The sequence below is a fragment of the Chiloscyllium plagiosum genome, unplaced genomic scaffold (genome assembly GCF_037043375.1).
Source record: "Chiloscyllium plagiosum isolate Xiang-an unplaced genomic scaffold, Cpla_swu_hap1 HiC_scaffold_221, whole genome shotgun sequence".
Lineage (NCBI taxonomy): Eukaryota > Metazoa > Chordata > Chondrichthyes > Orectolobiformes > Hemiscylliidae > Chiloscyllium > Chiloscyllium plagiosum.
The window spans coordinates 49,200-67,576 of record NW_028270360.1 but is presented as its reverse complement, the minus strand read 5'-3'; the positions used below and the strand labels follow the sequence as shown (position 1 = coordinate 67,576).

General features: G+C 40.6%; 1 protein-coding gene across 2 annotated transcripts in view; it reads left to right on the top strand.

The window, feature by feature from the left end:
• LOC122557539 (sodium- and chloride-dependent neutral and basic amino acid transporter B(0+)-like) overlaps window positions 1-13,324 on the top strand; it is a 51,909-nt gene extending 38,585 nt beyond the window's left edge. For both annotated transcript variants that reach the window (XM_087985756.1, XM_087985755.1), the window contains 5 exons: window positions 1,301-1,419; window positions 6,233-6,332; window positions 8,646-8,755; window positions 8,862-9,032; window positions 10,447-13,324. In XM_087985756.1, coding sequence (XP_087841882.1) covers window positions 1,301-1,419; window positions 6,233-6,332; window positions 8,646-8,755; window positions 8,862-9,032; window positions 10,447-10,584 — 638 coding nt within the window. In that variant the 3' untranslated portion in view covers window positions 10,585-13,324. The remainder of the gene's footprint in view (window positions 1-1,300; window positions 1,420-6,232; window positions 6,333-8,645; window positions 8,756-8,861; window positions 9,033-10,446) is intronic.
• The last annotated feature ends 5,053 nt before the right edge of the window (window positions 13,325-18,377 follow it).

The window sequence follows — 18,377 nt, the reverse complement described above, 5'->3', positions numbered from 1 at the left end:
TTTCTCTCCACAGATGCTGCCAAACCTGCAGAGTGTTTCCAATAGTTTCTGGTTGTGTTTCACCTCAGTGTCTGAGGAATTTGAATTCAATTAAATAAACCTGGATTAAATAACACTGCTGTCAGTAATTTTGACTGTAAAGCTATCATTGTGTCAGAAAAACCCATCTGACACCTAATGCCTTTTATAGAAGGAGATTGTGTGTGAGAGACCTTCTTGAAAACCTCAGAACCATAATCATATGCTAGACCCTGGAATCCTTGATATGCATTTTGCTTCAATGCTTTATGTTATTAAAGAATCCAACAGAATATTTATTGCAGCTCACTGTTATATGCAAACATTATATTCATGTACGCTTCTCGGTGAGTATGAAAGTACTCAATTACAACATGCAGCACAGTATGTCATGCTTGAAGTGGCCCAAGTCAAGATAGTTTCTGAGACCTTTCTGCTCTTAGGTCACATAATTATGCAGGGGTTATATAATGTCCTACAAGTTATTATATTAGATTAGATTCCCTTCAGTGTGGAAACAGGCCCTTCAACCCTCTGAAGAGTAACCCATTTTCCTACGTTTACTCCTTACTAATGCACCTAACACTACGGGCATTTTAGCATGGCCAATTCACCTAATTTGCACATCCTTGGACTGTGGGAGGAAACCAGAGACCCTGAGGAAACCCGTGTAGACATCACAACCCACACTCATTCCACACAGACAGGCACCCAAGGCTGGAATTGAACCTGGGTCCCTGGCACTGTGAGGCAGCAATGCTAACCACTGAGCCACCTTGCTGCCCCACAGTGACGTGGTGACATATTAATTGTGAGGCATGAAACAACAACTCTTTCTGAAATAAAGTGGCAAGCCACTCAGTTGTGGTTCATTGCTCCGATAGGAAAAATAAACCAGATGAACTGCCTGGCATCAGAAACAGCAAAGACACAACCTTCCCAATCAGTGCTGCAAACTCTTCTGCAATGCAATTTGGGAGAGCTCTCCCACACATTGTTGAACCAAATGTCTAATATTGTCGTTCCCACTGAATCACAGCTTATAGCCCACATCTCAGAATCTTCTATCACCCACCCTGAGGTGGTGAGTTACTGTCAGGAGACATTAGCAAGCCTCCATTTTCCAAACATTGCTCTTATATGAGCAATGACACCCATAGACAGAGAAATCTCTCCCCATTGGCTCCTTCAGTCCTCTTGGCTGCCATCTCTCTGGTGGTGGATTTATCTAAGACTTGGTATAAATCATTAATTAATCACTGATAACTTTTGTTTTCAATAGAAACAGTAATAACAAGCCTGCTGGACCAGTTTCCTGAGTTCCTTCGGCCAAAGCGCCTTTATCTGACAGCTGGTCTTTGTTTGTTATTTTATTTCCTTGGCCTTCTGTTTGTAACACAGGTAGGTTGTAGTTTAGTCATTTGCTATGTTTCCACATGAGCAATCAACCCTCTCTAGACAAGCATACTCAGTAAAATGAGACACTGTTTCATAAATCACAAAGAATTAAGTTCAGTCTAAATAGGCTCCCAGCATTTAGAACCCCACAGCTGGTTTGGTTTTGGACCAGGGATGATCATAAAAATGGATAATTGGCAGTCCGGAATAAGAAGAATTAACTGGAGGAGAGCTGACTTCAATGGGCAAGAATGGAGCGAAGCCAGAGAGACTGGAACAAAATTATGGGGGGAAAAACAGTCACTGAACAAAGGGCTATGTTTAAAATAGATATGATTCAGGTACAGTCAAGGTATGTTCCCTCAAAAAGCAAAAGGAGGACAAACAAATCCAGAGCTCCGAGGATGAACAAAGGAAATAGAATACAAAATGAAAAAGAAAGAGTGAGTTTATGACTAGTGTCAAGACAAAAACTTCAAGCAGAACACTGAGGTTCAAAGGGGAAGTGAAAAGCATATTGGAGAAGTGAAGGGGGTTTAATAAGAAGATTAAGGTCAGAGGTAAAGCCCCCATGGGCCTACTGTGCCACAGAGAGGTGACGAGTGATGGTTTAATGTGAGAATCACCACACCTCAGGGAAGGGGAGAGGTTGATTCTTCATGGTATCTTCAGCTGGTGCAGGAATTGAAACGCACCTCTGACATCTCTCAGCATTTCAAGACAGCTGTCCAGCCAAATGTACTAACTGATGAGAAAGCACGGTCAGCCAAACATAACAAGGAATTCCCAAGTCTTCTATAGGCACATTGATAACAAAATGAGGATTGAGTCAATTAGGGTAAAAAAGGTGGTTTACACAGAGAATCATAGAATCCTATAGTACAGGAGAGGACCTTTGGCCCTCAAGTCTGTACAACCAAAATTATATTAATTCTACATTAATCTCACATTCCAGCATTTGGCCCACAAGTTGAAATATAGGACATATGGAGACAAGAGACATGATTAAGGTGTTAACTGAATACCTTGCATCTGTCTTTACCAAGGAGGTGGAAGCGACACCAGTTTTAGTGATGGAGGAGGAAGCTCTGTCACGATAAAGATCAATATTCATCAGGAAGAAGTTTTGAGTAGGCAATCAATACTTAAATTGACAAGGTCCAGAAGCAGGTATCATGCATCCAAGAACATTTAAGGAAGCAAGTGTAGAAATTAAAGCACCACTGACCATAATCTTTCAGCCTCCCCTAAACTCAGGGGAGGTGCTAACTGGTTAGACAATTGCAGACGTTACGCCTTTATTTGTAAAACAAAACCTGTGAAGGTAAGCCCAGCAATGACAGACAATTCAGCTTAACTTCAGTGGTGGATAAAAATCTGGAAACAAATATTAATGACAGAATCAGTTGAGGCATAGAAAAATATGTGGGTTAATTAGAAACAGTCAGCATGGATTTCTAAAAGGCAAATCATGGCTGACTATTCTTGAAGAGGTAATAGAAAGGATCGATGAGGGTAATGTCATTGATGCGGTGTACATGAACTTTCAAAATGCACTTTAAGCAATGTTACACAACAGATTTATGAAGAAAGTTATAGCTCACGGAACAAAGGAGATAATAGCAGCCTGGATACAAAATTGGCTGGGTGAAAGGAAATGGAGAATAATGATCACCAAATATTTTTTGGGCTGTAGGAAGGTTTGTAGTGGAGTTCGCCAGGGATCGGGATTGGAACAAAAACAGAAATTGCTGGTGAAACCCAAAAAGTCTGGCAGCATCTGTAGGGAGAAAGCAGAGTTAATATTTCAAGTCCAGTGACTCATCATCGAGAAATGGTAACTCCACTTTCTCACCAGAGATGTTCCGTACCTGCTAGGTTTCACCAGCAATTTCTGTTTGTGTTTTTGATTCAGATGTCCAGCATCTGTAGTTCCTTGTTTTACATCAGTCGTGGGAGCCCTGCTTTTCCTGCTTTATTTGTAGGGTATAGACCTTGTCTTGTAAGGGACATTTTCAAAGTTTGGAGATGACATGAATCTTGGAAGGATTGTAAACTCTAAGCAGGAGAGTTGAAAAGTCCACAAGTTCACAGACATGTTGGTGGAGTGAGCAGGTAGCTTCCAGGTGAAGCTCAATGCAAGAAGTTTGAGATGATCCATTTTGGGGGGAGAAAACATTTGACAGATTGTGTAACATCAGGGGTGCAGTACTTAAGAGGTGCAGGAGTGGTCTGGGCAGATTTTCACAGATCATTGAAGATAGCAGGACATGTAGAGAGAACAGTTAATAAAGCATATGGTATCCTGGGCTTTAATAATAGAGTTATTAGGGTATAATAGCAAGAAAGTTATGCTGAACTTGTATAAGAAATTTGTTAATCTTCACCAGGTGTGCTAAGCACTGTTGTGAATGCTACAATATTCAAAGGATGTGAACACTTTGGAAGAATGCAGAAGAGATCGACAAAAATGATTCCAAAATGAGAAAGTTAATTTATGAGAATACATTGGACAGATTGGGTCATTCTCCTTAGAGAGGAGAGGAGGGGTCAAGAGAAGATGTGACAGACATTGTCAAACTCATATGAGGTCTGAATAGAGTAGATAGGGAGAAACTGTTCTCCTTTGTGAAAGGATCGAGAATGAGATGGCTCAGATTTAAAGTGATTTGCAAATGTAATTAGGAAGATCTTTTTCACATTCAGGAATGGAGTGCACAGCTTTGAAATGTGATGGTGAGTCAATTGAGGTATTGGTGATTATTTAGTTGGAAAAAGGGTGTGAGGAAGGGGTGTGTGGCAGGAGTCATAATGCTTGCTGGGGAAGCAGTGTGGACATAATGGGCTGAATGACCTCCTTCTGTACTGTAACAATCTATGATTCTATGATGCTATGTGTAATTGGAGTGCCCCCAAGTTGCCCCCTGAAAACAACACACTCCCTTCTTTCCTTCCCACCATTTTATGCACGTCTTTATAAACGAAATGTGGATTCCCACCGGCTTGCTTTGCAAAATCCATTTCCAACTCCCCACCCTCAGTACTCTTGTCCCTTGATGAAGATTTCCAATTCCTTCCTGAAAGATCATCATTGAGCTGAAATGTTAATCTTATTCATCTCCCTGTTGAATCTGTCTGCCCTGTTGAATAATTCTAGAATTTCCTGATTTCCATCTCAACCTTCCAGCACCTGAAATTCTTTGCTTTGTAAATCAACTTGCTTTTGTGCCTGGTGCCTGCTTTATCTTGGTTGTGGGGAATGCAGTTTTGGAAAGTGCTCTTGCAGGACACTTGCCGAAGTGGTGAATGTTGAACGTGTTCCATGGTGAGTCAATTAAACAGGCTGCTTTCTCTTGGGTTGTGTCACGCTTTCTGTGATCAGCAAAGTCCATAAGCCTCATCAATTGGATCACAAAACTGTAGAATAGATATCAGAAGGAATGGCCATCAAACTTTACAGCACTGTGGTCAGACCTTACCTTAACTATTGCATTCAGTTCCTCCCAACAAGACAGACAGACACATGGACACTGGAGACTGTAATGCTAGGAGCCACAAGACCGACCCCTAGAATTGGGGTTTTGAGTTATGAGGAAAGATTCAAGAAATTGTACTTTTCAGGCTGCAGATCAGTCCATTTTGAGAGGTGATCTTATGCGGTTATAGAATGTGATTTTACTCAGAATATTAAATTTATGAGATTAGGGAGCTTGGTTTAAAATGAGGAAAAGCAATTTGAGAATTTATATCTGGAATTCTGCAACACATGAAGAATGATTGACACACAGCACTAATTTCTGCATTGAGCAGTGGAGGCTAAAATCTAGAAATCATTGAAGAAGCAATCAGATGTTGCAATATCAGGGTGTTCACCAATTATCAACGTCTGTATGAAGATGGAGTGATGACCTTCCTCATCCAGGATAAAGCTGTGGTCTCTATTATTATTGCTGCCCTTAATTCCCACGATCGCAGCAATAAAAAGAAAATATTTCGACTAATGTTGCAGATTTAATTTAATAAAGACGATTGCAATTTGAGCAGAGGGAAGGTTGATGATGAATATGTTTCAAATGGGAATGTAGTAGAGGTCATGGGAAGGGGAGATATCTAGAGGAATTTTGTGAACATTTCATAAATATCATTAGTACAATGTTCCCAGGAAGTTAAAACAGTGAATAAAATGTTAAAAGGCATGGAAAGGATCATAATATATAAATCCAGAGAGGTGTTGCACCTGACCGAGATCACATCTGGACAGAATCATAGAATCTCTACAGTGTGGAAATACCATTTAGTCCATCAAGTCTGCACTGATCCTCTGAAGAGCTGCCAACCCAGAACCATCCCCTACCCTACAACCCTGCGTTCCCCATGGTTAATCTGCCTAACCTTTGCATCCCTGGACACTATGAACAATTTAGCATGGCCAATCCACCTAATCCACATATCTTTAGACTGTGGGAGGAAACCAGAGCACCTGGAGTAAACCCACACAGACATGGGGAGAACTTATAAACTCCACACAGACAGTCACCCAAGGGTGGAATCAGACTTGCAGTCCTGGCACTGTGAGACAGCACTACTAACCACTGACCCACCATGCTGCTACATACACATTTGATTGTTTATTTCAGAAAAGCAAAATGGAATACAACTAATTCTAGCCCTTCAGGGAATAAGAGTAAATCGAGCAGACAGGGTATTTTGCGGTTGAGAAAAGATAAATTCTTCAAATCCTTTTAATGTCTGTTTTAAAAATTTGAATGTTATGGTTTTTCCATTTAATGCTTTCTAATTTTCCATTTTATTTTAGACTGGGATTTATTGGTTACATTTAATGGATTATTTCTGCACTGGATGGATTCTCATTACAGTTGCTCTGTTGGAACTCATTGGTCTCAGCTGGATCTATGGTAGGTATGACTGGAAAAAAATAATTACAATTGAAATGTATTTATGAGAATACTTTCACCTTTTCAGAGAACACTACAAAATCTACACTGGATATTGTGCAGATAACTATAGGGTTTGAACAGTTAGTGAGGGTTTAGACTTGAGTCAAATGAATAATGACAGGCAAAAGTTTAGGATTATAAAATTCATGAACGAATTTTATTGAACTATGTTTCAAAATCACAAGGCTATGATACCAGATATAACAGGTGAACAACATCATGCATGTCCCACAGTGAAAAGCAAAATTTAGAAACTAGTTGACTTGCTATTCAATCATGCCCTCACTTGATAACTACCCCACAGCAACTGAATCCTTCCAATCCAATTAACCTGTGGCACGCTTGCCTTCATTGGAAGTGGCATTGAGTATAAGGGTAGGCAAATTATGCTGCAGCTTTATGGAACTTTAGTTCGGTCACACTTGGAGTATTACGTACAGTTCTGGTCACCACAGTACCAGATGGATGTGGATGCTTAGGAGAGGTTTACCAGGATGTTGCAGGGTATGGGGATTTTAGCTATGAAGAACATTTAGGCAGACTGGGTTTGTTTTCATTGGAATATAAAAGGTTGAGGGGCAACTTGATAGAAGTTTAGAAGATTGGGATGGCATGGATTGAGTGGAAGGTATGAGGTTTTTTCCTAGGATGGAGGGATCAATTACTAGGGGACACACTTTCAAGGTGTGGGGGGATGTTTAGAAGTGATGTACAAGGCATGTTTTTCACACAAAGGGTGGTGAGTGCCTGGAACACGCCTGCTAGAGGAGATGGTGGAAGTAGACACAATAGCAGCATTCAAGAAGCACCTGGACAAATACATGAATTGGAAGGGAATAGAGGGATACAGATCCTGTTAGTGGGGACAGTTTTAGTATGGAGGAGCAAAATGTGTAAGCGCAGGCTTAGAGGGCCGAAAGGCCTATTCATATACTGTTGTGTTCTTTGTCCATTCTGACTGTTTCAAAACCCCCAAATATTCCCTTCCACCTTCATAACAGAAGCATTACATGGATAGATTCTTAACATTGTTTCAAGACTTCTCACTTCCCTGACCACAATGATGATCCTACAGAACCAGGACATTCCCTTAATGAGATTGTTCCTGTGAGTGTCTTGATCATCATAGGGATTAGGAACATTAATATGCTTCCTGATCCTTTATCTTGGGACACAGGAATAAGAGTAGGCCATTCAGTCCATTAAACCTGTTCCCCAATTTAATGCCATCATAGTTCAGTCAATACTCCAATGTCTTTTATCTGTGCTATCCATAACCATTCATTCCTTTGGACAAGTGTCTTGATCATTTTCTTGCTCTTATGGTGCCCTAAGAATACAGCCAAGGGAATACTATTTACTGATTACCTGTTTACAGGAATTAACATTAGCTATTGTTTCCACTCCCTTAACCATTGTTCACACAAAGATCAAGCTCATCAATTCTAAAGTGATGAATGTAATTTCTTAGCCGACATTTTACATTTCCAGATTTTGGGAGACCAGACATTGGCTGGAAGCTGTCCACCAGGATCAGGCAGATGTCCCAACACACTGGTTATATGGGAATTACCTGGGAATGTATGATACTGATGGAAATACCCAGTGTCAAAAACCCTCTGAATAAGTTCCAACTCTGAGTTAGAGACAGAGACTTCAGAAAGTTCTGACTGACTTATAATTACCAGGAAATGTTAGAGGGATTAAAATCTGCTCTCATTATAAAAATGACTCCCTCAATCATTCACATTGATCTGACAATGAATAACATTAACATTCTCCCACCAAGTCATTCACCTGTGACATCACTTCCCATGGGCATGTGACCACCCACCACTCACTATTCCAGGCAACACATTCCTCTCATCTCCACTATCAAACACTCCCAACTCCATACCTGACCAGATCCAAATCTTCCACAGCCCTGCTCCAGACTCAACCAACATGCCTTCACCACACCATCAATCCCCACTCACTTGGCAACTTAGGCCTCAACCTGCCACCTCACTTCATCTCCCATTCACCTTGAACACTTGTCTTCTCGAAACAGTGTGAGAGTTCCTTCAAAACCCTTAAATCTTGGAGTACAGATAATCGATTTGGTGACAGGGACCACTCTTTTCATCCTGTTTGAAATCTTCAGCGATCCTTTCTCTGTTTAACCTGTTCATCAGTGCCACCTGTACAAGATGAACTTCAACAGTAAACAAGCTGCCCTGAAGACAGGACAGAGTAAGTGATGGTGTCTCTCTGCTTCCTTGTTGTTCACAGGGACAAACAGATTCATCAAGGACATTGAGATGATGATTGGGGAAAGGAATTGGCTCTTCTGGCTCTGGTGGAGAGCCTGTTGGATTCTGATCTCTCCATGCATTTTAACCGTAAGGAGATGTTACATCTTTGAGTGATTTAAGCTGAATGTAAAAATGTACAGTTAGTCCCTTTCATCAGGTTACTGATTTTACTTTCTGTGTTTATTTCACTCAGGCAATCTTAGTCTGGTCCTTAACAACATTTGCCCCTCCAACATATGGACCAATTGAATACCCTGTCTGGTCAATAGCGCTGGGCTGGTGTATGATCATCTTCTGTATTATGTGGGTACCCATCATGGCCGTGGTGAGAGTTGTCCAAGCTGAGGGCGCCACCTTGTGGCAGGTGAGGAAATGTTTGAAAGATCAGGAAACAGTTTCTGTGACAGTCTCTCAGACTCCACTCTCTTTACAGCAATTTTTAGTAATACAGTGCCTCTACTGCTACATTATATCCCACTATACTCCCAAGAAGTGTCATAATGTAAAATCTCACATCAAACCTCATGACATATTATACAAGGAGAAGACTAGAAGCTTGGCTGAACCAGTCAGTGTGAAGATATGTTGAGAAGAAGAAAAGAGAAATAGAGAGGTGGAGATATATGGAGCAATTCCAAAGTTTAGAGCTTTGACTGCTAGAGACAGACTTGGAGGCATGTAGATATCTCGAAGCTTGCTGGATTTGAGGTGATTACAGAGGAAAAGTCCTGGATATTCATGGAAAAGGGAGCCAGGTCTATGCCGAGTCCAAACCAATCCAGAGTCATTTAAAGATGGCAATGGGTTCTGATTCCAGACGTCAGCCCCCTTCCAGGTGTGGCCAGTTATCGCTGGTCTAGAGTAAGTGCACAGTTAACAATCCCACACCACTACATTCCCAAGCTGACTGGTTCCAAGAAGCAAGAACCTTCAAGCAACCCTCAACTTTTAGTGAAGATGGGGCAGCTTCACCATGGCCCTGGTTCACAGCCTCTCACAGGCTTTAGACATTAATCTGGATTTGGGAATTTTTGTGAAAGGTGAGAACAAAACCTCTTATCTATGTCTATTCTGTGTGCCCATGCCCACTGAATGTTAACCCATGCTCGTTCACCCAGGTGGTATTTAAAACAAGATTTGTGAATGGGTATTTGCTTTTGTCAGCAGCTGCATAGTTGCCACTGTGTTTCTAAAGGTCATTGGTTATATGGTTTAGTCAGTAAGTTTGGTTGTCTATTTCAGAACAGTCTTTTGGGGCTGCTCTTTAACCCACAGTAGCTCTTGTTGGAAATGCATTACCACAATGTCATCAGTGCACAATGTGTCTCGAGGATGTGTGATCAGGGTTTTGTTAAAAAAAACTGACTAATTAGTGTTGTGTTCTCAATAAAATGATAATCTTTTAGATGTAGTAGCTACTTCATAAGATGAGAATAAATTGATTACTTGTTAACGCTGTTTACATTGAAAAACTGTTCCTGCAATAGAGCATTTTTAAAAAATTTCGGTTCGACTTAATTTCAAGATTATTTGGATATAATATGTGTCTCCAGAGTATTTCATTGCAAATGAATATCACGATTCAGTCAATTTAGACATGGGAGTCTGATCTCTGTAATAAACACACAGATTGAACATGTTTCACTATAATATGACTTGCCAAGTATTAGAATAAACTGCAATATAATATGATTAGGAACAGCTTTCTTTTACAGTGGAATTAATTGGTGGATAAATATTGTGCAGGAATTGTTAAATATTTCACTTCTGTTTCATAGAAAATTTCTGCTGCATGTACATCAGCTCCTGAATGGGGCCCACACCTGGAACAACACAGAGGGGAAAGATACAGGAAGAAGCCTGACTCTACAGAAGCTCTGAATCATGTGCAACGTCTTGTCACTCCTGAGATTTGAGGAATTTTGAGAAAATGTTTTGTTCACTTGGCCAAAAAAGACCCTGATAATTGCTTTTTCTTGTTTAAACCCTCTGTAATTGCAATGGGAGTTTTTCAGAACTGTTTTCAGCTCCACCAAGAGCCAGGGATCACCTTGGTTAAAGTTTTCTTTGAGCCTTTTCGCCTCTTAAGCAGTTCCTTCAGGTTGAGGATGGTAAGGTTGATTGGTAAGTCCAATGCGTGATCTGTAGACTCAGCCTCATGCGGTTTAGGTGGGCTGTTTGAGGCTGAGTGCACTCCTTCTGATGCTTTAATTTCATTTCTGCACACTCGCATTGATTCTCTTCATCTGTTCGGTGTCCTCTCAGATAAGATTAGATTAGATTACTTACAGTGTGGAAACAGGCCCTTTGGCCCAACAAGTCCAAACCGACCCGCCGAAGCGAAACCCACCCATACCCCTACATTTACCCCTTACCTAACACTACAGGCAATTTAGCATGGCCAATTCACCTGACCCTGCACATCTTTGTGACTGTGGGAGGAAACCGGAGCACCCGGAGGAAACCCACGCAGACACGGGGAGAACGTGCAAACAGGCTTCACCATTTTGGATGTTCACAAACTAGATACTCCTATGAGACAGCAGAGGTCTTTTATCTCCTCAGGGAACACTTTGAGGACATGCTTCAGTGTTTCTGCTGTCCTCATGGGAGTCTCCTGCAGTGACTGAGACTGAGTAGAACAGTTATGGGGAAGTTTGGTATCAAGCATGTGAAAGCTATGGCCTGCTCAGTGCAACTGATATGAGGTAATTCTTGGCAGGTTTGCTTTGGCAAAGGCATTGTTGATGGACCTTTCTTGACATTGAATGTGGAGGAATTTGCAACATTACCGCTGCCAGTACTTTTGAGGTGGTTTCTGCCAGTTCTCCAACTCTCTGAAGCATATAGGAGCACAGAGTTGCTACTATCTAGCAGGACCTCAGGTTGCTAGTGTTTTAGATTAAGTAACATTTGATTTTTTGTGTCATGAAACTTCAATCATGCTCCTGCTTCAGTCCCTGGGTGCTGATTCATACCCAAGGATTCCAACCATTATATATTGTGGACAGGAGTTCCTGCTCTCAGAACAACCCCCACCTACAGTCTGCAATGGCTGGGTTTCCTTCTATAAACCACAGGATGTGTTAAGAATTTCACGGGGGGTCCTGCTCCACATAGATTTTTATCACTAGCACTGACTGAAAACACTGTCTGACCATGTGTGATGCTGATGGTAGTGTCCTGCTGGCACAGTTCAGTCATGACTTATTGATTGGTCCCATCTCTTCACAAGGACACATGTTTAAATCCTTCAATCTCAACTGATCAATCCAGAAACTGGGGAAGTCCTTTCTTTGCTGTTAGTGAATACTTGCGTCACTGTTGGCAAACCATCAAAAACTATTAACAATGTTTCACGGTGATAAAACCAGTTAACTCAATGCCCCCAGTTGGTCAAGTTTTTGGAAAATTAGTGAAGGTTGTCAAGAAGATACAGGGCTCGACCTGACCCCACTCTCGAGACAAGCCAGAGGCAAGTTAGGACATGGCAAAGATCAGAGCAACTCACCCTCTGACAAGACAAAGAGAGAGACAGAGAGAATCAACCCATGAAGAGAGAGGAAAATGCAGGAAAAGAATTAGATGAACCAGTGAAAGTTATGAGTATCCGGTAGGTATTTAAGTTTCTCTAAGAATTGGGTAGTTAGAAATGAAGTTAAAATTATAAAGTTTAGTTCTTAATCTGTGTTGTCTTCAAATAAAGTTGTGACAGTTACACTGACTGCTGGCTTGTGCTATGTCATCTTTTCCCTGTTTCAAGAAGAGTTATCTGGGTAAACTCATTTCACGTGTACTGGTTGACTGAGTCTGCAGGGTCCTAGACACATCGTGAATCAGACAACATTCACCATGTCAAACCAAAAATGAGAAAAATAAAAGAAAAATAATAATGGTCTCAATGACTGAACACAGAGCAGTGACAGCATTAAGAGAGTAACTGAAAGTGCAAACCTTTTATGCCAGAGTTTCACATATCATGAGTCATGTAACTCCAGAAAGGTATATTCTGGCCTGAATCTATAGCATAATGCAAGAGTGAAAATGTGTCTCAGGAAGAACTTTGTGTATGTCAGAATGGAGTTTTAATTCAGTTAAAAAACCTGGAAAGTATAAGTATGATATGTAATGATGATCTATTGATATTTCTAAATAATGGTTTATAATGATGACACCTTGATTCATTAATGTCTTTCTTGAACAGCAAAAACCCTTCCCCATCCCGGCTGTAATTTCTTCCAAAGTCTTCTGTTGGACAGAAGATACAAAGACTTAAACAAATGTATCAACAAACCCAAGAACAGCTTCTTCCCCGCCGTTATTAGACTTCTGAATAGACCTCTCAAATTTCCAATTTAATACTAACCTTGTTCTTTGTGCACCTTTTCTGCAGCTGTAAGATAATATTCCACGCTCTGTTCTAGTACCCTTGTGCATTTTGTATGGTATGGCCTGCCTGTATTGCACAGAAAATAAAACTCTTTATTTTCCATTGAAAGGAGGGTACAGCTGCAGTATCAAATTTGTTTGCACATTTGCCATTATAAATATAACGATAAGATGACATAACATTAAAAAGTGGTCAATTTGTAAGGATGCACAATAATATATGTATCTATAAAGATGGAAATAGAGTAAATGAAACCTCGTATGCACACACACACATACAAGTCTATGGGATGAATTTGCATTTGCAGAATTGTAATTGTATCTAAACAAACAAATATTACTCAGTGAAGAACCCTTTGGTCTCTGACACATAACATGGTTCATTCAAACATCATTCCAGAGTCATGAACATGTAATCCAGGATGACCCTTCAATGCGGTACAGAGGGCATCTTCAAAAATGGGACTGGTGAATTCAAGGGTCCATTTGTCAGGTGGATCTAAATGTTTCCCCTTTTTGAGGCAGTGCAGGAAAGCTGTTTCCAGTGACCCCCAGGGTAATGTTTATCCACAAATATCAATAGTATCTCTTCGCTAACTCATTGCTATTTATTGGAGCTTGTTGTTCTCAAATTGACTGCTACACTTCCCCACATCACAACATTTAATACATTTCAAAGCAACTGTATTCACATTGATATATTTGACAAGTTTTGGTTTAAACCTCTGACTCAAGAAGAAAATTAAATGAAATTACTTGTTTAAACTGTTACTAAGCATGAATTATTCAACAAACACCAACCTTTAACATGTGCACAGCTTTTCACACTCCAACAGCTCCGAGGCTGGCAAACTGGCCAAAGGAACATTCCAGTAAAAACAATGGTATCCCAGCAAGAACCAGCATGAGTATGTAGGGAATAAGGAATGCACCTGGAAAATATAGGAAAGGATTTTAATGGAGGATATAATCATCTGTTCAAGCTGAATCTCCTCCTTTCCACCAGGTAGGTTCCATTGAAATTCTGCCTCTTTGAAAGTCTGACCTGGGTTCAGATTTCTTGTGTAGACCAAGATCTAAGATTACCACAATATATCTCAGGACTTCACTGGCTCAGCTTCCAATACATCAGTCTGGAAAATCTCACATTTGGCATTGGAGTGGATTGTCACAGAAAATCATGGCCCTATTTTAGAGAAATACCTGTTGTATTTCAGTACTGAGGGAAGGTAAGTAAGTAAAGTAATGAGTGAGGGGATATTGGTAAGCGAGTCGGTAAGGGACTAGGGTGTTAGTTAGATGAGGGAATTGGGATATAAGTGGGTAGTGAGCGGGTGGTTGTCAGCAGAGTAAGGGGGTAACACAGCAGGTTGTTGGTTGAGGGGAATGTGACAGATGGGAAAGGGGGTTTAGTGAGTCAGTGGATTGTGGGCACAGGTATTAGATGTCCACAGACAGAGGATGGGTCAGCTATCCAGTGGGCACAGGTCAATTGTTGTATGTTGTTGACTATCCAGAGACTGGCAGCTCATGGTTATGCCAAATATCCATTGATGTATCTGCCAGTCTATCAATCCATTGATCCATGTGTCCTTTCATCTATGAATCTATCATTCCATCTCTCCCGAAACAGCAATTCAAGGTGCTCATTCCCGATTCATTACCAATGATTGCTGTCTGATTTTGGGGTATAAATATATGTTAATATACGGGAGATGATGAGTCCTTGATGCAGCTGCTAAAGTTAGAGTTAACTACAAAAATATTCTCACGTTTTCTTTCTCCTGGAATTAGAATATTTTCCGCTTCCTTACAAAATTGTGTTACGACATTTTTATGCATTTGTTCTTCATATGATCATCATTTTTCATGACATCCTGATCTCAAGGCCTCATGCTGTTAGAACACAGCTTTCATCGATCTAGGGTTCTGGGGTTTTGAAGAGCACTTGAAATAAGCAAGTTAGAATGTAATTCTGAGTTCCAGAGTCTGACTGAGAAAACCAGTAACTGAGGATTTCAGATACGGTGCTGTAAATATACCTGACGTAGATAATGCAAGCATTTCAAACAATATCACTTTAAAGAATATTCAAAATTCATAGATTAACAGTTCTACACAACTGGATTCTGGATCAGTGGTGCTGGAAGAGCACAGTAATTCAGGCAGCATCCGACGAGCAGCAAAATCGGCGTTTCGGGCAAAAGCCCTTCATCAGGAATAAAGGCAGAGAGCCTGAAGCGTGGAGAGATAAGCTAGAGGAGGGTGGGGGTGGGGAGAAAGTAGCATAGAGTACAATAGGTGAGTGGGGGAGGAGATGAAGGTGATAGGTCAGGGAGGAGAGGGTGGAGTGGATAGGTGAAAAAGGAGCTAGGCAGTCGGACAAGTCCGGACAAGTCAAGGGGACAGTGCGGAGCTAGAAGTTTGAAACTAGGATGAGGTGGGGGAAGGGGAAATGAGGAAGCTGTTGAAGTCCACATTGATGCCCTGGGGCTGAAGTGTTCCGAGGCGGAAGATGAGGTGTTTTTCCTCCAGGCGTCTGGTGGTGAGGGAGCGGCTGCCAGGGTTCGGATGTTTCATTTTGAAAGCCATCTATTAGATGTATCTTGTTTTTTTTCCTGATTCAAACCCAAACTCCAAAACACTATACAGCTAAAAACCCACGGGACTGAATTCATCATAACCAAATTCTGAATGAAATGAAACATTTCCCTTTTCTTGTTGACTTGAATATTCTTTCTAAAGAAATGAAATAATTCACTAAATTTTACTTTTCTCCAGATGCATTTAGGATCCATTACAGTTCCTCCTCCATTTCTGTAAACCAGGTAAGGGAATCTCCAGACGTTGCTCAGACCCACAGCGTAACCAATCACTGAGAGCAGGTAATCAGTCTCTGAGGACCAGTTCCCTCCCTCCACATTCTCATCACCTTCAGCCACACTTTCATTAATAATAATCTGAGGGAAAGAAAAGAAATGATCAGTTCAGAAATAAGAATTTCACAGACTAAAACTCATGGTAAAAGTGCAATTCTCTATAAGAATATTAGATAAATGAGCAGAATTAGGCCATTCAGCCCATCAGGTCTGCTCTGCTATTCCATCATGGATGTTATGTTTCTCAATCCTATTCTTCTACTTTCACCTGGTAACCCATGATCCCTTTACTGATCAAGAACCCTATCTTTCCCCTACTGTACACTGGTGTTTTCTGTTTAGCAGCAGTTTGTTGGTAGATTGGAAACACACTCAGACTCTGAAGAGAGACTTTGCAGTTCACAACAATGAAAATCTCAAAACCCATAGTATTTCTCAGGGTTTTACATGGGCTGAATGTCATGTTTTGATAAAATACTCACCCTGTCCTTTGGAGGATGTGTTTGGTGGTCATTCTGTGGGATCCCAAGTACAATCCATTGACTTTGTTCCATTTTTGGACAAGGAAGAATGATTCTTCCACTTGCTCAGGTGTTGGATGGAAGCCTCAAGGAGGGCACTTTTGTCTGAAGCTCCCTAATAATTGTGACTGGAGTTAAAGCTGATACAGCTTCTCCGTTAGAGGTGACACCTCCACAATCGGAAGCCAGTCCCTTAGACTGTCTGAAAGGGGTGTGGCTCGAAAGCTCTCAGCCAGTTCTTGATGAAAATCCCCGAATATTTCTCCTGTTTATTGGTCAATTTCCATATTAAACATTTCTAATGCAGCATATCTTTCAGAACACTCCAGGTCAAAGTGCGGCTATTTTGCATGGACAGGTTTGAGTGCTGCAATCGTTCTGAAGGGAACAGGACAAAATGAATTTACTCCAAGTGGGAGCTCAGGCAAAGCAGAAAGCTGTTTGAACTTATTTGTTTAAAAATGGGACAGTCCATGCCAATACCAGAAAACTAAAGATGCTAATGTTCATTTCACATGTAACATGTATTTGCAATATTTGGATGTGCCCAGTGACATTGAGAGAGTGAGAGGGGGACTGATGTAGTGATATTGTCACTGGATTAGTAATCCAGAACATTAGGTTAACCATGTGGGTGAAGAGTTTAAATCTAAGCAGGGCATTTGGTAACATTTAAATTCAATAAAATGAGAAATTAAAAAGCTGGTCTAATAGTGAGTATGTAACCACTGGTGATTGTCATTAAAATGCATTTGGTTTACTAATGTCCTTCACGAAAGGACGTAATTGATTCTTACTTATTTTGAGAGCAAACAGAACATCCGACATCAACCTAAGCACCAGACAGGACAAACACAGCCCTGCCGACCCTGTGATGTCCTCCTTACTTACATCTGGGGACTTTTTGCTTAATCAGAATAGACTCTCCTATCTCTGCATCGTGCACCATTAGCTAATACTTCCCAGTTTATTTCCTCATATCTCCCCATGTGATAGTAAAGCTCTTTCAGGTAATTTCAATTTTTCTCAGGAAGATAACCCAATCATTTATCCCAATTTTTGACAACTTCCTCATTGTCCCATTTAATTTGAGGAATATCCAATTCAGAAGCCTCTGAACTTGGATCTTCCTTCTGTGCTGTCATCATTAACACCTTCTCTTGCTTTCCTTCCCTGTCAAAATACTTTTGAGTATCCCACAAGACACACTCTGTGAGGTTTCTTCCTGTCTGGGGTCCATATCAAGTAGTTTACCTCACTCAATGTCCTTTCGATTTAATAAGATCCACTAAATCTTGCTTTTAAAGGTTCACCCATTACTGGAAGTACCACTAATACCTTATCCCTGATAGCAAAATAGCGATATTTTGATTTCTTATCCACTTGCTGAGTTATTGCGAGCTGCGGTACTTTTAAATGCTGTCGAGCCAACTCCCCAGCTCAATTTAATCATTCTCTAAAATTTGACACAAGGTCCAAATGGGTGGTCTCTGAATTCTGACTTATTAATTTCTCCTTAATCAATTTTAGTGGTCCTCTCACTTCATGTCCAAAAACTAATTCAAATGGACTGAATTAGTTGGATTCATTTGGCATATCTCTGATCATAAAAAGAACAACCAAATTCCCTTATTCCAATCATCTGGATAATCCTGACTATAATCCCTCAACATGGTCTTTAGTGTTCAATGCCATCTTTCTAGCGCTCCCTGCGATTCTGAATGGTACGCAGTAGATTTGAATTGTTTTATGCCTAAGCTGTCCATAACTTCCTTGAATAGTTTGGATGTGAAGTTTGACCTTTGATTTGACTGTAGCTCTGTTGGTAGTCTGTATCTAGTGAAAACTTTGAGTAATTCCTCTACAATCCTTTTAGCTGTGATATTGCTTAATGGAACAATCTCTCGAAATCTTGTTGAT